General features: G+C 34.1%; 1 protein-coding gene across 1 annotated transcript in view; it reads right to left on the bottom strand.

Moving 5' to 3' along the window:
* Positions 1-9,844, bottom strand: part of IL23R (interleukin 23 receptor) — a 50,364-nt gene extending 40,520 nt beyond the window's left edge. The window contains exons 1-3 of the mRNA XM_037024392.2: positions 9,754-9,844; positions 8,484-8,585; positions 5,669-5,965 (exon numbers count right to left, since the gene is read on the bottom strand). Of these exons, the coding sequence (XP_036880287.1) occupies positions 5,669-5,965; positions 8,484-8,553 (367 nt within the window). The 5' untranslated portion in view covers positions 8,554-8,585; positions 9,754-9,844. The remainder of the gene's footprint in view (positions 1-5,668; positions 5,966-8,483; positions 8,586-9,753) is intronic.
* Positions 9,845-16,900: the final 7,056 nt, after the last annotated feature.

Genomic DNA, 16,900 nt, shown 5'->3' with positions numbered 1-16,900 from the left:
TTTGGCTTTTGTGAAAGGCCTTCTCCAAAGGGTTTTTCTTCTACTCTGGCATCTACTCCACTACTCACTTTTAAAAGTTTGGTGTTTACACAGGAAATGGAATATCACTTGACCTTAAAAAGGAAAGGGAATTCTGACACATGCTACAACATGGAGGAACCCTGAAGATGGGTTAAGTAAAATAAGCCAGACACAAAAGGACAAATATGGTATGATTCCACTTTCTTTAAGCATCTGGAACAGTGAGACTCATAGAGACTGAATGTAGAATGATGGTGCCGGGGGCTGGGAGGATGGCGAGAATGGAAAGTAGTTTAATAGGCATTGAGTTTCAGTTTTGGACAATGAAAAGAAGTTCTGGATATGGTAGTGATGGTTGCACAATGTGAATGTACTTAATGCCAGAGAATTGCATGCTTAAGGATAGAGTGATATGTTTGATTTCATATCTATTTTACCACAATAAAAAAAGATTTAAAAATATCGGTATTCATGGAATTCTATTTCAAGGTTCTTTGTCTTTCCCCTTTCCTGTACCCCTTGGGTCTTTCTCTGAGTGGCCATATTATGAAGAATATCAGTTTTGTCTGCTAGTATCTTTCCCTTTTGAGAATTGACATCTCCCTTACCCCCAGCCTCATCCCTACACCATCCCCAAGAGCTTTCAATCACTAGGCGCCATACAGAAGTGTGCCCTTGACCTAGGTTGACTAACTGGAGCATATCCCTTGGGAATGAACACATGACTCAAGATGAGTCAATCAGAATTCTCCAAGGGGCTTTTTTTGGAGCCATTGTGAAAGAGCCACTTTTCCCTCCTGAAATTGCTGTCTATGAGTAAATGTGACCTGTGAGTTGCTGGGGGGTCATCTTGCTGTCATAATGAAACAGTCTATTTAGGAGTGAAGCCAACACATGGGGAAGTAAAACCCTAGAGGTGAGAAAAGATGAGAGAGTTCTGATAACATTATTTGAGCCTCTGGGGGTCTCTGATGCCTATGAAATCCCAACAATTTGAGAATGGCATCTGGAATTTTCAGTTGCATCACCCAATAATAAATTACCAAGATCAAGATTAAAAAAAGAAGTACGGAAATATTAAGTGTTTATCATATATCCATATTTCAAGGGAGGCTCTCTTAGCTTGTTCCTACATGTGCAATAGTGCCTGGGAAATATGACTACTCGGAGAATGAGAAGAAAAATGGAAGAATGGGGGCCCAGAAAGAACAAAAATACAGACATTATGCATGTGAAGTTATACCCAAAGACTTATCTTAAGTACAAATGTATTCCTGCACTTCACCTGCAAATCATCTACCAAGAATATTACTTGTAAAATAAGAAAAAATACATGAAAAAATTTATCCTCATTGCAAAATGAAACAATAGTATCCTATAGCCCTATCAAATTGGCAAGAATTTTGAAAAATGGTAATCCACAGTGTTGGAATGGACTCAGGGAAATCCTCCAATGCATTGCTAATGGGAATGCAAATTGGTACACCCTTTAGGGAGAGCACTTAATCACGGTGTTTAAAAATAGGAGTAATATCTTGCAACCAACAATTTTCCACCTAGGAATGCATCCGTAATGAAATGTTCGCAGATAACAAAAAATATTTGGCTAAAAGGATGTGCCTCTTAAAGTATTGTTCATAATAATGAAAAAAATAATTGGAAACTGCCTTACTACCTCAGACTAGAGTTAAGCAAACTATAATACACTCCTAAAATGCATCCAAAAACAAAGCTGTAGAAGACAGTTTAAGCATCTTTTGCCTTTGGGAGGCGCTAGAATATGTTTAAGTAAGTAAGTATTGGCCATATGATACAGTGAAAAAAAGCAAGTTGCAAAATAGCATAGTATAGTGCTACCATTTGAGAGACAGACAGACAAAGACAGAGTGGGGGGGGCGACAGAGAAGGGGCAGGGAGAGAGAGAGATTTGAAAGACGTATTCCAAATTATTAAGAGGGATTCTGTTATTGGTGAGATTATGGGATTATAGAGATTCCACTATCTCTTTATCTTCAGGTCTAACTTTTAAGAAACTTTGCATATTGAGTACATTTTGATTTTATAATTAGAAAACGAATTTCAAGCAGTAAGAATGCGCACTAACATACTTTAAGACATGTTGGTGAGTTGTAGCATTGTGTTAGAGTGGGAAGGAACTGGACTCCAAGTAGGGTAAGAGTGATCTTTAAAATTTATTGGAGCTTTAAAGGAAGTAGGTGAGAAAACATAAATTTAAGTCATTTTATATATTGATTGATTTGTGGCCCCTTAGTGATTACAGTGATTTGTGCTCAAGTTTTTTTTTTCCCTCTGGTTTCAGACAGACTATCAGTGATTTGGTCACCATACAAGGTAACTGTCAATCTTTTGAGCATGCTATTCCACAGCATTCCAAATGAAGTGAATGCTCAGGGTTATAAATGTCTGGTGGTTAATTCATTTCACAAAAGATCAAATAGATTATATATACAAGATGCAAGTAAACACAATATTTGTTAATGTGAAGCTATGTAAAGATGAGACTGTGACTATGGTTATAAAAGTAAGACCAGATTGTTGTTATATCTCACTGCCAGATTTTTCAATGCCCATGGATAAAAACCTGTTATATAGCCAGAAACCAGAGAATGCTCTGGAATATACAAGAATGAGTCTTAAATTTCTGCACCCTTATTAATGAAGTCCTCACTAATAATCACAGGCCAAGTTTCTTGTTAATTCATAGTCTAGCCAAGGGTCATTTTCTACTAAAAGCCTCTTTAAGGCAGCGTCTGTGATTCCCTCTTTGAATTTCTAGCATTAACACATTTTTGGTGTATAGCAACTACTCAGTAAAGTTTATTTCATGAATAGATTGGCTTGAGAAATGAAATAATAATGAGAAGAATTTAAAATGAAGAGAGCTGCAATGCTTCTGGCAAAGATCACTGCAATTCCCCCCACAAAGAGGACACAGGCCCACCTAACAGTGCCAGTCATGATACTTGATAGCAATGTTAAAGATGAATATTCAGGGGCTTCTATTGGTAAGAAGCCTACTTTTATCACAGTAAGTAGAGATGAAAAGTAGTCAAAATTTAAGGCGAAGGTAACTTAAGCTTTTAAGTAAATGGTTAAGTGGAAACACAACTTCTGTGTGTGGTTTATTTTAATGTGGTATTTTTAAATGAATAGACACGTTACAATGTTTCAACTCATGACTGGTGTGACTCTGAAAGAACAAACTTCCCTTAATATGTATGCATTTAATCGCAGATAAGAATCTAAAATGTGCTTAAGATTATGGCTAAACATGAAAATTGTGATAATAATAGTTTGTAGTTCACAAATTACATGTGAAAGAACAGAACATTTTAAATATATTTGGGTATCTTTTCAGGGAAAGCAATGACTTGTTTATCTTCTGCCTGTCTTTTATGATTTGTCTCCACTCGAAAAAGATACACAATCATTTTGTTCACAGCAGTGGTGCTAAATTAGCAAAATTAGCATAGTAAAGCTCCCAGGACAAATATCCTGCAATCAAAGTGATCCAGTGAAAGCAATGTGATTTCTAGGGTACCACAAAAAAACTCAAAAACCTATTGTTGACCTACTTAAATAGGAAGTTTTCTTTGCTAAGAATTCAGAGCCTAAGAACACAGGGGTTCTTAAATCCAGGGGTCTGAGTAAACTCTTGCCTGGCAGTCACAATTTCACACTCATAACCAGAGGTCTGTGCAAGAAGTTACAACTCACAATGTAAACAAATGGAAAGAGTGCCGTTCTTTCTAAGCAACGGTCAGTAGAGTAGATGCGTGCTTCTGTTATGTTGTCCTAGAAGGGGAGCAGAGGCCATTCCCTGTCCCTAAACATCACTGGTGCTCGTGTTTGGGTGCAGAAGCCATCCCCTCACTGGGGCAGCTGTAGGGAGTAATCTGTCACCTGAAGGGCAACACGGGGAATGACACCCTACTTCTTTCGCCCCCTTGAGTCCTCCGGCTTAAATTAAAAACTACCCTTCCCCATAGCTGTGGAAGTTGCTTATTTGCACTCCCAGGAAATTGTATATACTCTCAACACCCTCTCCTCCACCCCCAAAGGATAAATAGTAAAGTATTTCAGCATTAAGGGTTGTTTGTTTCCTGAGGATGTGGGCAAGCCAAGAGTCCTCATACATCAGATAAGATGTCTGTCTGTGGTTTCAATTCCTGAAAGTTTAGCAGGTTACCACCAATTTAAGGCATGCGTTTGCCAACTTTATTCTTTGACTCTCAAACTTACTATTTTTATTCCTCAATTTATTTGTATCACCTCTCCTAGCTCTTCTCTCTTTTGAAAATCATGCATGCCCAGAGTTAAGTAGGACAATGGCTTTATTTTAGAACAAGGAAGCCACCTGCTTCTAAGGCATCCACTCTAGGGGCAGGTGGTGGTGGTTCAGGTGGTCTTGCTCTTCCTAGTAGCTAAGGTCTGGAGGTGAGGAAGAAGTGAGAACTCAGATTTGATTCTCCAGAGCATGGAGTCAGGGAACATGCAAAGACCCAAAGCCCTTTGTTTTTCACTGAAAATGGGCCCTGAGGCTGTAGAGAAGAAATCTCTGGGTTAAAACAACTGAATTTATTGACTTACCCTTCATAATAGTAGAAATAAGAATTAAGTATATAATTATACAAGTTAGCGCATATTACTATAATAAATGTCTTCCAAATATTATGAACAGAAATGCAACTTAGCAAATATTTTTAAGATTAACTTGATAATTTTTTTCTCAACTACAGTAACAAACACAATAATTCACATTTTGTGGCAGTGGGATTAGGAGGCAGAAATTGCATCAGTATCTCCCGATGTTTTATCAAAATGATGCATTTTTAAGGTTTAGGCACATTGGTGTTATACCCTAAAGTAATATGCTTTCAAATTATTTAAATTCAATATGTACCACAGCAGGTATAATTGGCCTCATTTTACAATAATTAGAGAACAATGATATAGTCCTCCTCATTTATGGAATTGAAGCTCAGATTGGTTGAGCAAGTTGCCCAAGGTCACAAAGCTAGAAAGAAGTATAGCAGGAACACAAAGCTAGTTTGGCAATTGTTTTTTTCTCCCTAAATCTTAGCCTCAGAATTTCTCAATGGGATCTCCTTCAAGGTTGATTTAGTTTGGAATATAAACAAACAAACAAAAAACGTAAGTGAAAAACAGGTGAAAAGAGCAACACTTAACATCTAAGGGTGCTGCCCTTTCCATATGCCGTGCTTGGTATGCCGTGCTTGGCCAATCTAGAGTTGAAAGATTGTTTTTTCATGTATTGGCAACATTTAAAGGTTTGTAGAGTTCACATTCAAAATTGATACTTCTGTCTTCTTTTGGAGAGTCAACAGACCTGGGAATACTGAGCCCTCAAAAATGCTAAAACTGGGCAGTGGCTGTCCCCAGTAGACTGTCTGTGTGTTTTCTCCTTGCGCAGATCCCACCAGTCTCCTTAACTCATATGTTTCACCAACCTGGCCCCTGAAGACATTTGAGTTTGCAGCTTCTACATTAAACTAACTTAAGAAGTGAACGATATTACATTCTCTACTTTTTTATGAGACTAGTAATTACCAGTTAGTTGTTAGACTAGCTTTAATTTGGATTTTGAATATACTCCAACACTTACATCCAGAAGATATGTCTTTTCCACATATCAGTGTCTCTTGAAAATATCCAGAACATTCAGCAGTGCAATATATAGAAGCGTGTGGCTCTACAAAGTTGTTATACCAAAGCCGAGCTGTTGTTTTATTAATTCTTGTGATTTGAAGTCTTTCTTTGATGCCATTTTTATAAAAATAAAATTTCCTTGGTTGGCAGTTCTTACTTGCTGCTTGGCAATATATGGAGATATTCATACCCATCTTAAAAATGGTGGCTGGTTCTACCCAGATGTGGCCAGAGCAGTTTATATTTGTTATTCCTGGAAACAAATAGATAAAACAAAACATTCCATGTAAAATATCAAAACAAGAAATTCAGGAGAATATGCTATTATATTTAAAGTTCATTATTTTCTATTAATTGCTTCCATTGGAAAAAAGTTTTAAGACCAAGTGTATCTTTTAATTGATTCATTTACTATAATGTGTTTTTGCCATGCTTGCATTGATATTCAGCAGCATGACACAAGACTAGAGTCAGCCTTTAAGCTTCCCTAACTGTCCAAAGGGCAAATATAATTAGCTTTCCTGTTTTAAAGCAGAAAATTGAGGCATTATAAGGCTATACCATTTTTCAAAGATAAGATTAAAAATAACACCTGGCACTGCAGAATCCAAGCCCCATTCTCCAGCTACTCAATCTTTCATTCTTTTTTAGATAAATGTTACTTTTATTATAAAATATGAGTTTAATGAATAAAACCCTACTCTTACCAATGAAAAATAATCTACTGGATAACCACTTAAAATCCATCATCAATTTAATATCTGAGAAAATGTTGCAAATATATTTTTATGTTAAGTAATGTTAGAAACAAATAGATGGATGAATTAGACATACACTAAGATATTAACAATGAAAATCTCTGTATGTTTGAGTAATTTTTCATTGTATATTTTAAGGTTTTAAATATTACATGTATTACCTTTATAATCAAAAAACAATAATTTGAAATCATTACCATAACTCAAATAACAATGCAGTGCAATATCAATTCAAATAAATTCACATCAAGGAAAATTTACTATAGGCTTTTTTTGTAAATAGAGGTATTAACATATCTTAAAATTTTAGTGATAATTAAAGGTTGATATTTGATTTTATAAAGTCCCTACTTTTGGAATACAAACCTTAAAGAGTTAACTTGTGTAATATAAATGTAATTGAATATTTCCATCTATGTAATGAACATTTACATATAAATTATAAATATTTAAATGTTGAAGTAGTAATAAAAATAATTTCATTATTATCAGTTGGGAATTGAAGCCAAAGATGTGAAAAGGAAGTTTTAAGAAACCATTTGACTGTGTTATGTAAGTTCAGTGATTGAAGTTTGAACAATCTGTATCTCCAGCACCTTAAAAAAAATGTGAATACTATCATGGAACCATTGTGAATAGTGTTTGAAAATATATGGAAAATATCAAAAATGTCAGAAGCTTCAGATTTGGACAAATGTCTGTTTTAAAAAATGGAATAAATAAGAAAACCAGGATCTCAGGGCCACTGAACTTCATGACATTCCAGAATGAATTCATAAGTCATTTAATTTTCAGTACATAGAAAACATCAGCAATCAGTAGGAGTCAACATGGATTATATAAAAATAATTCATACAAAAATGTTACTTATTTTTATATGGTGATTAGATTGGTCAGAGGAATGTTGAACATATTTTTAATTTCAGCAAAGCTATTGGGCAGGGGTAACGTAACATTCTGGTAGAAGACCTGGAAAAATGTAGTTTGCATGATATTAAAAATATTTATAGCATATGGAACAATAATATATAAAATAGTTTCTAATGGATAGCTGACAGGTCTCTAGTGCCACATCACTGGGGCTTGTCTTCTTTCTCTCTGCCTTATATTAATCACATGAATGTATAAACAGAAATCGTACTTCTCATTTGCATATTTCAGGGAGCTAGAAAAAGGAGCTAGTGCCTTATTTCTCCTAAATCTTCTTATACAGCTATTGGTCTGACTGTGGGAGTTTACCATATCCTGCTGGAGGGATTCTAGTTCTGGTGATGAAACTTCCTCTGTATCTCTAGTACAATTAATCTCAAACTACAGAAAATGGTTTTGTTTTTGTCACTCTTCTGAGTAATTTTTGTGATTTGCAAAGTTTCCATCCAGGTCTAGAACCCTACCTCTGTGTTACTTGTCTCCCAGTGAATGAATCCCTGCCACCTGCTCAGGACGCAGTGCTGCCAATAGAAACAAAATCCCAAATGCCAATGTTGCCCTGCATGAACTGATGATTCCTTTCCTGGATTCCTCAAAGCTGCTTATGCCTGTGTCTATCATAGTGCCAGATGTTTGTGTGAATTATAAGGTGGGAATAATAATAGCACATAATACTACTGCACAAAGTTGTTGTGAGGAATAAAAGGTTTAGCATAGTGCATGACACATAGTAACCATCAATACATGATTTGTGGGATTGAATTAAGTTCAAATGTTTGATGGGTTATCATACAACAGTTGTAATAGTTCAGAGGTAGAAAATGCCAACTCAAAGTAATAAGCTCCTTCTGGAAATGCTCATATATGTTAGAAATATGCCCATAAGAATTGCTTGAGAAAGTAATCCTTCATTAGGAGGGAGATTGGGCTTTTATATTTTCATTTCATTTAATTTTTGTGTGCATGTAATTTTTCCAGATCTAATGATTTTTGATTCTTAATAGTTCCTAGCATAATACCTCATAAACATAAACATTCAACATTTTACTTAAATAAAAGCAATGGGTACTCAAAATACTATACCTCCATGACACCAGTTGAAGAATATGTAAAGAGCTATTACCACATCCCATTGAATTGTGACCTGATTCATGCCTGAAGGCAGGAAAAATTCTTTGTTCTGATCTAGGAAAAAATATGAGAAAATTTAAATTTTAATATTAATAATTAATAATTAATAATTAATGTTAATAATTAATATATTTTAATAATTAAAATATAAAAGAATCAGCAGCATTCCATTTTTGCCTAATGGTTATTATTGTCTTTGATGAGAACTTTTGATTAGGAAGAGAAGAAGGATGGGAGGAAAGGAAGGAAGGAAGGAGGGAAAGGAGGAACGAAATAAGGCCAAGAAAAGTACTGGTGTGAGCGGAGGTATAATACAGATGGGGGAGAAAGCAAAAGAATGGACTTTTATACCCTTCAAAAATCACTGTGAATTACCACAGTAGGACAGTTTGACCTTTGATAAAATAAAATTCCTCCTAATCTAGTCTCTCTCATCAGAAACGTTTTTCTGCTCTAACTGCTGCTGATGAATTCTTCCCCTGACCAGACTTATGTGCCTATCAAGCTCCAGAAATATCAGTCTTTGGTGAGTAAAACTTGAGAAAAGTAAAAAATTTCAGAACTTCCAGAGAAAAAGCATTCCAAATAAAGAAAGATAAAATGAGACACAAGCATAGGTGCTATCACCAGTTAAACTTACAGAAAGCCCTTTTATCTCTAGATACCTCAAAAGAAACACATTATATAAATCCCAAACAATATTGCCATTATTTTACAACTGGAGCTACATTATTTAGTTAACCTGTTTCTTACATTATTAAATAATTCAATTACTTAATAATCTACATTACTCACTTTTAATGTTATCATCTTTATCTGTTTAATAAAACCTGAGTCTTTCATATAACACAACAAAATAAAATCATGACTCATCAAATAGTATAAAATAACTCATTGCATTTTTACAACTCAGGTCCTCATGACTTATGAATATAGGGATCACTTTCCTAACTTGCAAACAACAGTAGGTCTCCTCTTTATAAATAACAGGCAAGACAGACCTATGTTTCTAGTTAGAAGTTAACTACCCACCCAGTAACATATATGCAATATTCATTACTTATAGTGATATGATGTCAAGCAATATTATAGATTCAACTTTCATCAGTAACTACTGTATGAAACATCGCAAGAACTTATAAAAGAAAACAACTTGGTTCATACATTTTCAAGAGGAAGGTATAGCTGTTCTTGAGTATTTGGATGATTATTATCTCCTTACCTTTCAACTTGTCTGAAGCACATGTTTCCACTTCAGAGCCAGGCTGCTACTCTTGCCGCCTGCCTCATGTCTTTCTTTACTCACTGCCTGCCTGTCAGTGATGCTTCAGATTTTCAGCTATGAGACAAATGGAAATGTCAGCAGAACCCTGACCTACATTTCAGATTCTTGAAGAGGAACTCAAACTGTCCAATTCAAAAGGACTTTCATGTCACTGTTAGGGAAAACCCAGATTACTGAAACTGAACTGTTTTGTCAGTGCTTTTGTTTCCTTAATTTAGAATTACCTGTTCCATCCAAGAAGTAGTACATGCACATGCCTTATCCGTCGAAATCTTTGACATGAAAAATATGATGCTTAGTTTTAATTTGCAACCAACATTGATATTCATTATAAATCTGTTTCTTAAAGTTTACTACTGTTGACCACTCATTTATTTAATAAGCATTTTTGAGCATTTCTAATATGTGCCATTTAATATGGCATTAAAGATATAATGTGACTAATTACAGAACAGCTTTTTTGTTGTATTGTTTATAGTGATTGAATTACAGATCAATTGCTTTGAACAATGTTCATGGTTTAGCATAATTCTATAAACAAAAAAAAGATTATCAGATATTTGGTTGGTTTATAGCAGGCCCCACAAGGGACTTATCCTGGGATATCTTTTCTTCCTGCTTCCTTTATTTGCTCTGCATTAAGTATCTTTTCACTCTGTGTATTTTTTTCTATTGTAAATGACAGTTAATTTACTTGTTTCCTCTACACTGAACTTCAGAAACTCCATACTGTCTTTTTGATTTTTATATCTTCAATACCTAGGACATTAGAAGATGCTGGAGGAACATTTAAAACATTCCTATGCTCAGATTCATTCTAGACAATGAAATCAGAATTTATGTGGCTGGAGGCTGGGCATTGATATTTTTTAATGGCCCCCACATGATTACAATGAGCAGACTGGGTTGAGAACCACTGGAATATACAAATAAGTGTCTTTGAAGAACACACAAAAGAAAGGACTGTTCATTGAGTTTTGATAATTAGTAGCAATTTTCCAAGCTGTGAAAACATTTCACATACAGTGAACAGAATGTGCAATATAGATGTCTTAGGACTAATTAGTTGTTTCTCCAGTTTGAGGGGAATGGAATTTGGGCTGGAAAATTAGGTCAGTGGCAGAATGGGCTTTGTATTTCCGCTAAGTAGTTTAACCTTTATCTTGAAGTCAGTCAGAAATAGCAAAGATTGCTAAAAAGAAAATATTATTCATTTCAGAAAACTTTTTATCAAAAATATTGAACTTGCTTTTCTAACTTCATGGCCTTGAATTTTAATTATCTGTGGATGCGTTCACCTGAAAAAACTCATTCTTCATATATGCCAGATAAATGAAGGTTATCTTATTTTATTAATTTTCTCAACCACTGAATTAATAACTCCATACTCATGAAGAGTTATGTAGACTCCTTGAAGAGAAATAAGTACCATAAATCTTATGAGTCACCCAAAGGATGGTACCTTCATACAGCTGCTCAGTTCTTCCCAGCATCTGACACCTTACGGCTCATTCAGCTCTCTTGGAGGAGTGGGTGTTACAGGCTGAATCATCACCATTTCCTGTAAGGTGTGCATTAAAGGTCAACTTTACCTTATTTCCTATGAGCTTGTTAGAGACTTAAGAATGCTTAGAAGTGAAGGTAAATTCAAAACCTACAGTGTATACCTACAGTGTACAACTCTAGCTCTTGGAGTCTGCCTACATACTTGTAAGGAGGTCAGTTTCCACATTGTCAGCTTCCATATGTGCCCTTTCCAAATCTGATTTCTCTTGAGAATCATGAGCCTGGGTTCACAGTAGTCATTCTCTTCCTTCATAAAGAATAATATCCCTCCATCCTGAATCTCAATATTGTGTATTACCCTGGATATCAATACCTCCATGGTACCAAACAAACCAATAAATGGAAATATTGGTTACAGGGATGCCTCCTTGGAAAATTAATCAGGGTGCTTTAAAACCATAAAGCTTTGAGTTTTTCACTAAATATATTAGTTTTATAAAAATGAAACTTACTAAAATACTTGCATTTCACCCATGTTGAGATACTCTGAATTTTAGCCATTTTAGGGATATTTGGGCCCATTTTAGAAAGTCTGAATGTCAGACTTTGGAAGCAATATGGGAGACTTATGTTTATCCTCTTAAATGTAAATGAGATTTTTGATGGACCATCACATTTTTTCTAGACACATTGGTAAAATTCATGTGTAAAATTAATTTCTTTCAGATTTGCTGCCCCTTATTCAATAAAGGTTATATTATCAAATCATATCCTATGGTTCCTATTATAGCCTTAGTCTCACTTATTTCATCTTATAAAATGTTCAATAATTTTTACTGTCTATTTAAAAGGAAGTAAATTTATTTAGGCTTATGTTTAATATTTCAGATGTCAAGTTAGAAATATGCAAGTGGGTACATGATTTTAAAAGTTTCTTTTAACGTTTTTTAAGGAAAATATTTGGAAGACTACTGCACCAGAGCTTAATTATACAAGCCAAGCCAAAATCACATGTGGAAAAAATACACCAAAATATCAAGAGTTGTTCCTTTGGTTTATGGGATCATGGTTATTTTTCTTCCTTTTGCTTTTCTATAACTTCCTATTTTTTAGGATGAGTATTTTATATATGATAATCTTAAAACAGTTAAAAAATACTAAACACATTAAGGACAAGGAAAACTTTAAAGGAAAGGATATAAAGAGGAGATTGCTTCCTGGTTGATTCTAAAATATGAGAGAGCTAGAGGGAATTATTGATATGTCTGCTGATATACACATTTCATTTATGAAAATTCAAGTGCAAGTGGAGGGGAAACAATTTTTATCCTTAAACTCTTCTTCCTTCTTCTTCTATCCCCTTCAAAACAGACCTTGGGCCTTTAGTGACTCAAATGAAAAAAGCTGTATTAGAAATGCAACATTTTTTTAACTGAAGTATAATTGATAAATAAAATTGTGTATATTTAAAGTATAAGTGATGATTTGGAATATGTATACATATGTGAAAGGATTGATTACACAATCAAGTTAATCAACACATGTATCACCTCACATAGTTATTTGTTATTTGGGGGGGTGAGAACAATTTTGATCTATTCTCTTAGCAAATTTCAAGTGTACAATATAGTATTATTAACTATATTTACCATGTTGTACATTAGATCCTAAGAATTTATTCATCCTATAATTAAAAGTTTGCACTCTTTGACCAACATCTCCCCATTTCCCCCACCCTGCAGCCCCTGGCAACTTCCATTCTATTCTTTGTTTCTATGAATTTGAATTTTTTTTTAGATTCCCCATATATGTGATACCATTAAATATTTGTCTTTCTCTGTCTGACTTATTTCACTTAGCATAATGCCCACCAGATTCATCCATGTTGCTGCAAATAGCAAGATTTCCTTCTATGTCATGGCTGAATACACACACACACACACACACACACACACACACACACACACACACCACATCTTCTATATCTATCAATCTCACTGATGGACACTTAGGTTGATTCCAGTTGTTTTCATAGCTTAGCTATTGTGTGTAATGTTGCAGTGAGCTTGGGTGTGAATATATCTCTTCAAGATACTGATTTAAGTTCCTTCAGATATATACCCAGGAGTGTGATTTCTGTCTCATATAGTAATTCAATTTTTAATTTTTTGAGGAACCTCCATACTGTTCTCCACAATGGTTATACCATTTTACACTCCCACTAACAGTGTATAAGAGTGCACTTTTCTCCACATCATTGCCAACATTTATCTCTTTATCTTTTTGACAAAAGCCATTATAACAGCTATGTGATGATATCTCATTGTGATTTTGATTTGCATTCACTTGGTTAGTGATGTTGGATACTGCTTCATGTATCTATTGGCCATTGGCATATCTTTTTTGCAAAAATGTCTATTCAGTTCCTTTGCCCATGTTTTAATCAGATTATTTGTTTTTCTGCTATTGAGTTGTATGAGTTCCTTATAAGTCTTAGATATGAACCTCTTGTCCAATATATGGTTTGCAAATATCTTCTCCCCTTCCATAGGATGTCTTTCCATTTTGTTGTTTTCTTTGTTGTGCAGAAACTTCTCAGTTTGATATAGTCACACTTGTTTATTTTTACTTTTGTTGCCTGTGCTTTTAGTCATCTTCAAAAAAATCATTGCCAAGAACAATATCAAAGAGCTTTTTCCCTAGGTCTTTTCCCAGAAGCTTTAGTGTTTCAGGTCTTACAGTATTTTACACTTGCTATTTACAGGTCTTATACTTACTATACAGTGAGTGGTATAAGATAGGGGTCCAATTATTAATTCTTTCAGTCCAGGAACACAGAATATCTTTCCATTTATTTGCATCTTCAATTTCTTTCATCAATGTCTCATATTTTTTAGTGTACAGATTTTTCACCTCACTGGTTAAATGTATTCCTAAGTATTTGATTTTTCTTGATGTTATGGTAAATGGAATTATTTTCTTAATTTCTCTTTCAGATAGTTTGTTTTCTGCATGTAGAAACACAATATTTTTATATATTGACTTTGTATCCTGAAACTGTACTGAATTCATTTGTTAGTTCTAATTGTTTTTTTGGTAGAGTCTTTAAGGTTTTCTATTTATAATATCATGTCATCTACAAACAGAGACAGTTTTACTTCTTCTTCTCCAATTTAGATACTTTAGATTTCTTTGTATTGCCTAAATGCTCTGGCTTGGACTTCTAGTACTATGTTGAATAGAAGTGGTGAGAGTGGGAATCCTTGTCTTGTTCCTGATTTTAGAGGAAAAGCTTTTAGCTTCTCACTATTGAGGATGATGTTACCTGTAAGACTGTCATATGTGGCTTTTATTGTGTTGAGGTACATTCCTACCATACCTAATATGTTGAGAGTTTTTATCATGAAAGGATGAATTTTGTTAGTGCTTTTTTTCATCTACTGAGATGATCATATGACTTTCATCCTTCATTCTGTTATTCTTGTATATCAGTTTATTAATTTGCATATATCTTGCATCTCAGGGATAAACTACACTTGATAATGATATATGATCTTTTTAATGTGCTTTTGAATTCAGTTTCTTATATTTTGTTGATGATTTGTGCATCCATGTTCATCATTTTCTTTTCTTATATACTTGTCTGACTTTGTTATGATGGTAATGCTAGCCTCTTAAAATGAATTTGGAAATATTTCTCTCCAATGTTTTTGGAAGAGTTTAAGAAAGATTGACACTTAATTCTTCTTAAGTGTTTGGTAGAAATCACAAGTGAAGCCAACTAGCCTGGGATTTTCTTTCTTAGTATACTTTAGAATACTGATTAAATCTCATTACTAGTAATAAGTCTATTCATATTCTCTGTTTCTTCATGATTTAGTCTTGGTAGATGGTATGTTTCTAGGAACTTACTCTTTTCTTCTGGGTTATCCAATTTGTTGGTATATTGTTATTCATAGTAGTCTGTCATGATCTTATATTTCTGTAGTATCAGTTGTAATGCCTCCTTTCATCTCTTATTTCACTTATTTGAATTTCTTTTTTTCTTAGTCTAGCTAAAAGTTTGTCAGTTTCACCTTTCCAAAAAAACAAGCTCTTAGTTTTGTTGATCTTTCCTGTTGTTTTTCTAGTCTGCTTCATTTATTTCTATTCTGATCTTTGTTATTTTCTTCCTTCTGCTAACTATGGAGTTAATTTGTTCTTCTTTTTCTAGTTTCTTGAGATGTAAAGTTAGGTTGTTTGTCATTTTTCTTTTTTTATGTGAGTGTTTATAATTTTTATTTACAATGAAACAGTATCATGAATTATTATTAATATGGCTTTGAAAATCTTTATCATTTGATAAAAATGGTAGTAGTTAATAGAAAAAAGTTTTCTTTACTCATTTATTGCTGCCAATTGGTGGGAAAAAATTATGAAGTCTTTCATTTTGTTGAGAATTTTTCAGATAAAGAGCAATAGAATTCAGCATGATCAAGACACATGTTCATCATTTTGTTTGGCAGGCCCTTCATTCAGTTAGCCTTCACATATAATTCTAATGGAAACTTGCATTGTAAACGTCACTTTAGGCTGTTCAAATTAGCAAAGATATCAGTAAGGTATTCTAATTTTCAAATCTATTCATAAAAACAATTTTCAAGGTTATAGGTTCCTTCCAGAAAGATTTAGAGTTCTATCAGCTCAGGTGGAAGAGTGAGGGCCCTCCTACATGGAAGCTAGTGATCTTTAGTGGTTTTCATTGCCTCCACTCATTGCCTTTACTTGAAAAGTAAAAATCTGAGACTTGGGAGCACTTTGAATGATGTGATTGAAATTTGAAAGGCATCATTTAAATGCTCCTTTTCAGTTTCCAAGTGTGTGCTCAGAGTTTTATTGCTGATGCATCTAAACAGTGACTAGATTATGCTTTCAGGGCAACCATCTTAATATTATATAGTACTCAACAATTGTCAGCTCCTTGAAGTAATATTTCAATTTAGCACTGAAAAAAGATGCAAGAATGGACTTGAAAATTGAGTATGTAAGAAAACATATTAGTGAACAGCATCATCCAACTTACATATCAGTGAACAGTTCCAGAGGACATTCAGTCATGGAGCTTCACAACAGTCATGGGCAGGCCTGAATCTTCTCCTGTGATTCATACGGTGTGCAGATTACTACAGCTCTGCCTGCTTTAGCCTCATCCTAAAAAGTCACATCCAGAAAATCCCAGTTGTGATATGCTAGTTTTATTTTTCCTGGTACACATTAAAATAAAATAAGTGCATGGCTATTAAATAAAAATGTTTTTGTACCACTTATCTAAAATTACTCATTTATCACCAGAAGTACATATACTACACTAAGGAAACTTGCCTGCAGTATCCCTTGTAGCAAACTAAATTTTTAGAGAACCAAAAAAACCTTTTCAAGCTTAACCTTGGCATATTTTCTCTGCCATTCTCCCCAGGTATTTTTAAATAACTGAATGAAAGTGGATTTTATTAACAGTGTAAAATATACCTTAAAATCATCCTTGCTTTCTAGAAACATGCATTGAGAGTATAATTCAAGTGAAAGGAAAATTAGTCTT

The sequence above is a fragment of the Manis javanica genome, chromosome 4 (genome assembly GCF_040802235.1).
Source record: "Manis javanica isolate MJ-LG chromosome 4, MJ_LKY, whole genome shotgun sequence".
Classification (NCBI taxonomy): domain Eukaryota; kingdom Metazoa; phylum Chordata; class Mammalia; order Pholidota; family Manidae; genus Manis; species Manis javanica.
Note: the sequence above shows the minus strand (reverse complement) of the source record. Positions and strands in the feature narration are given on the sequence as shown.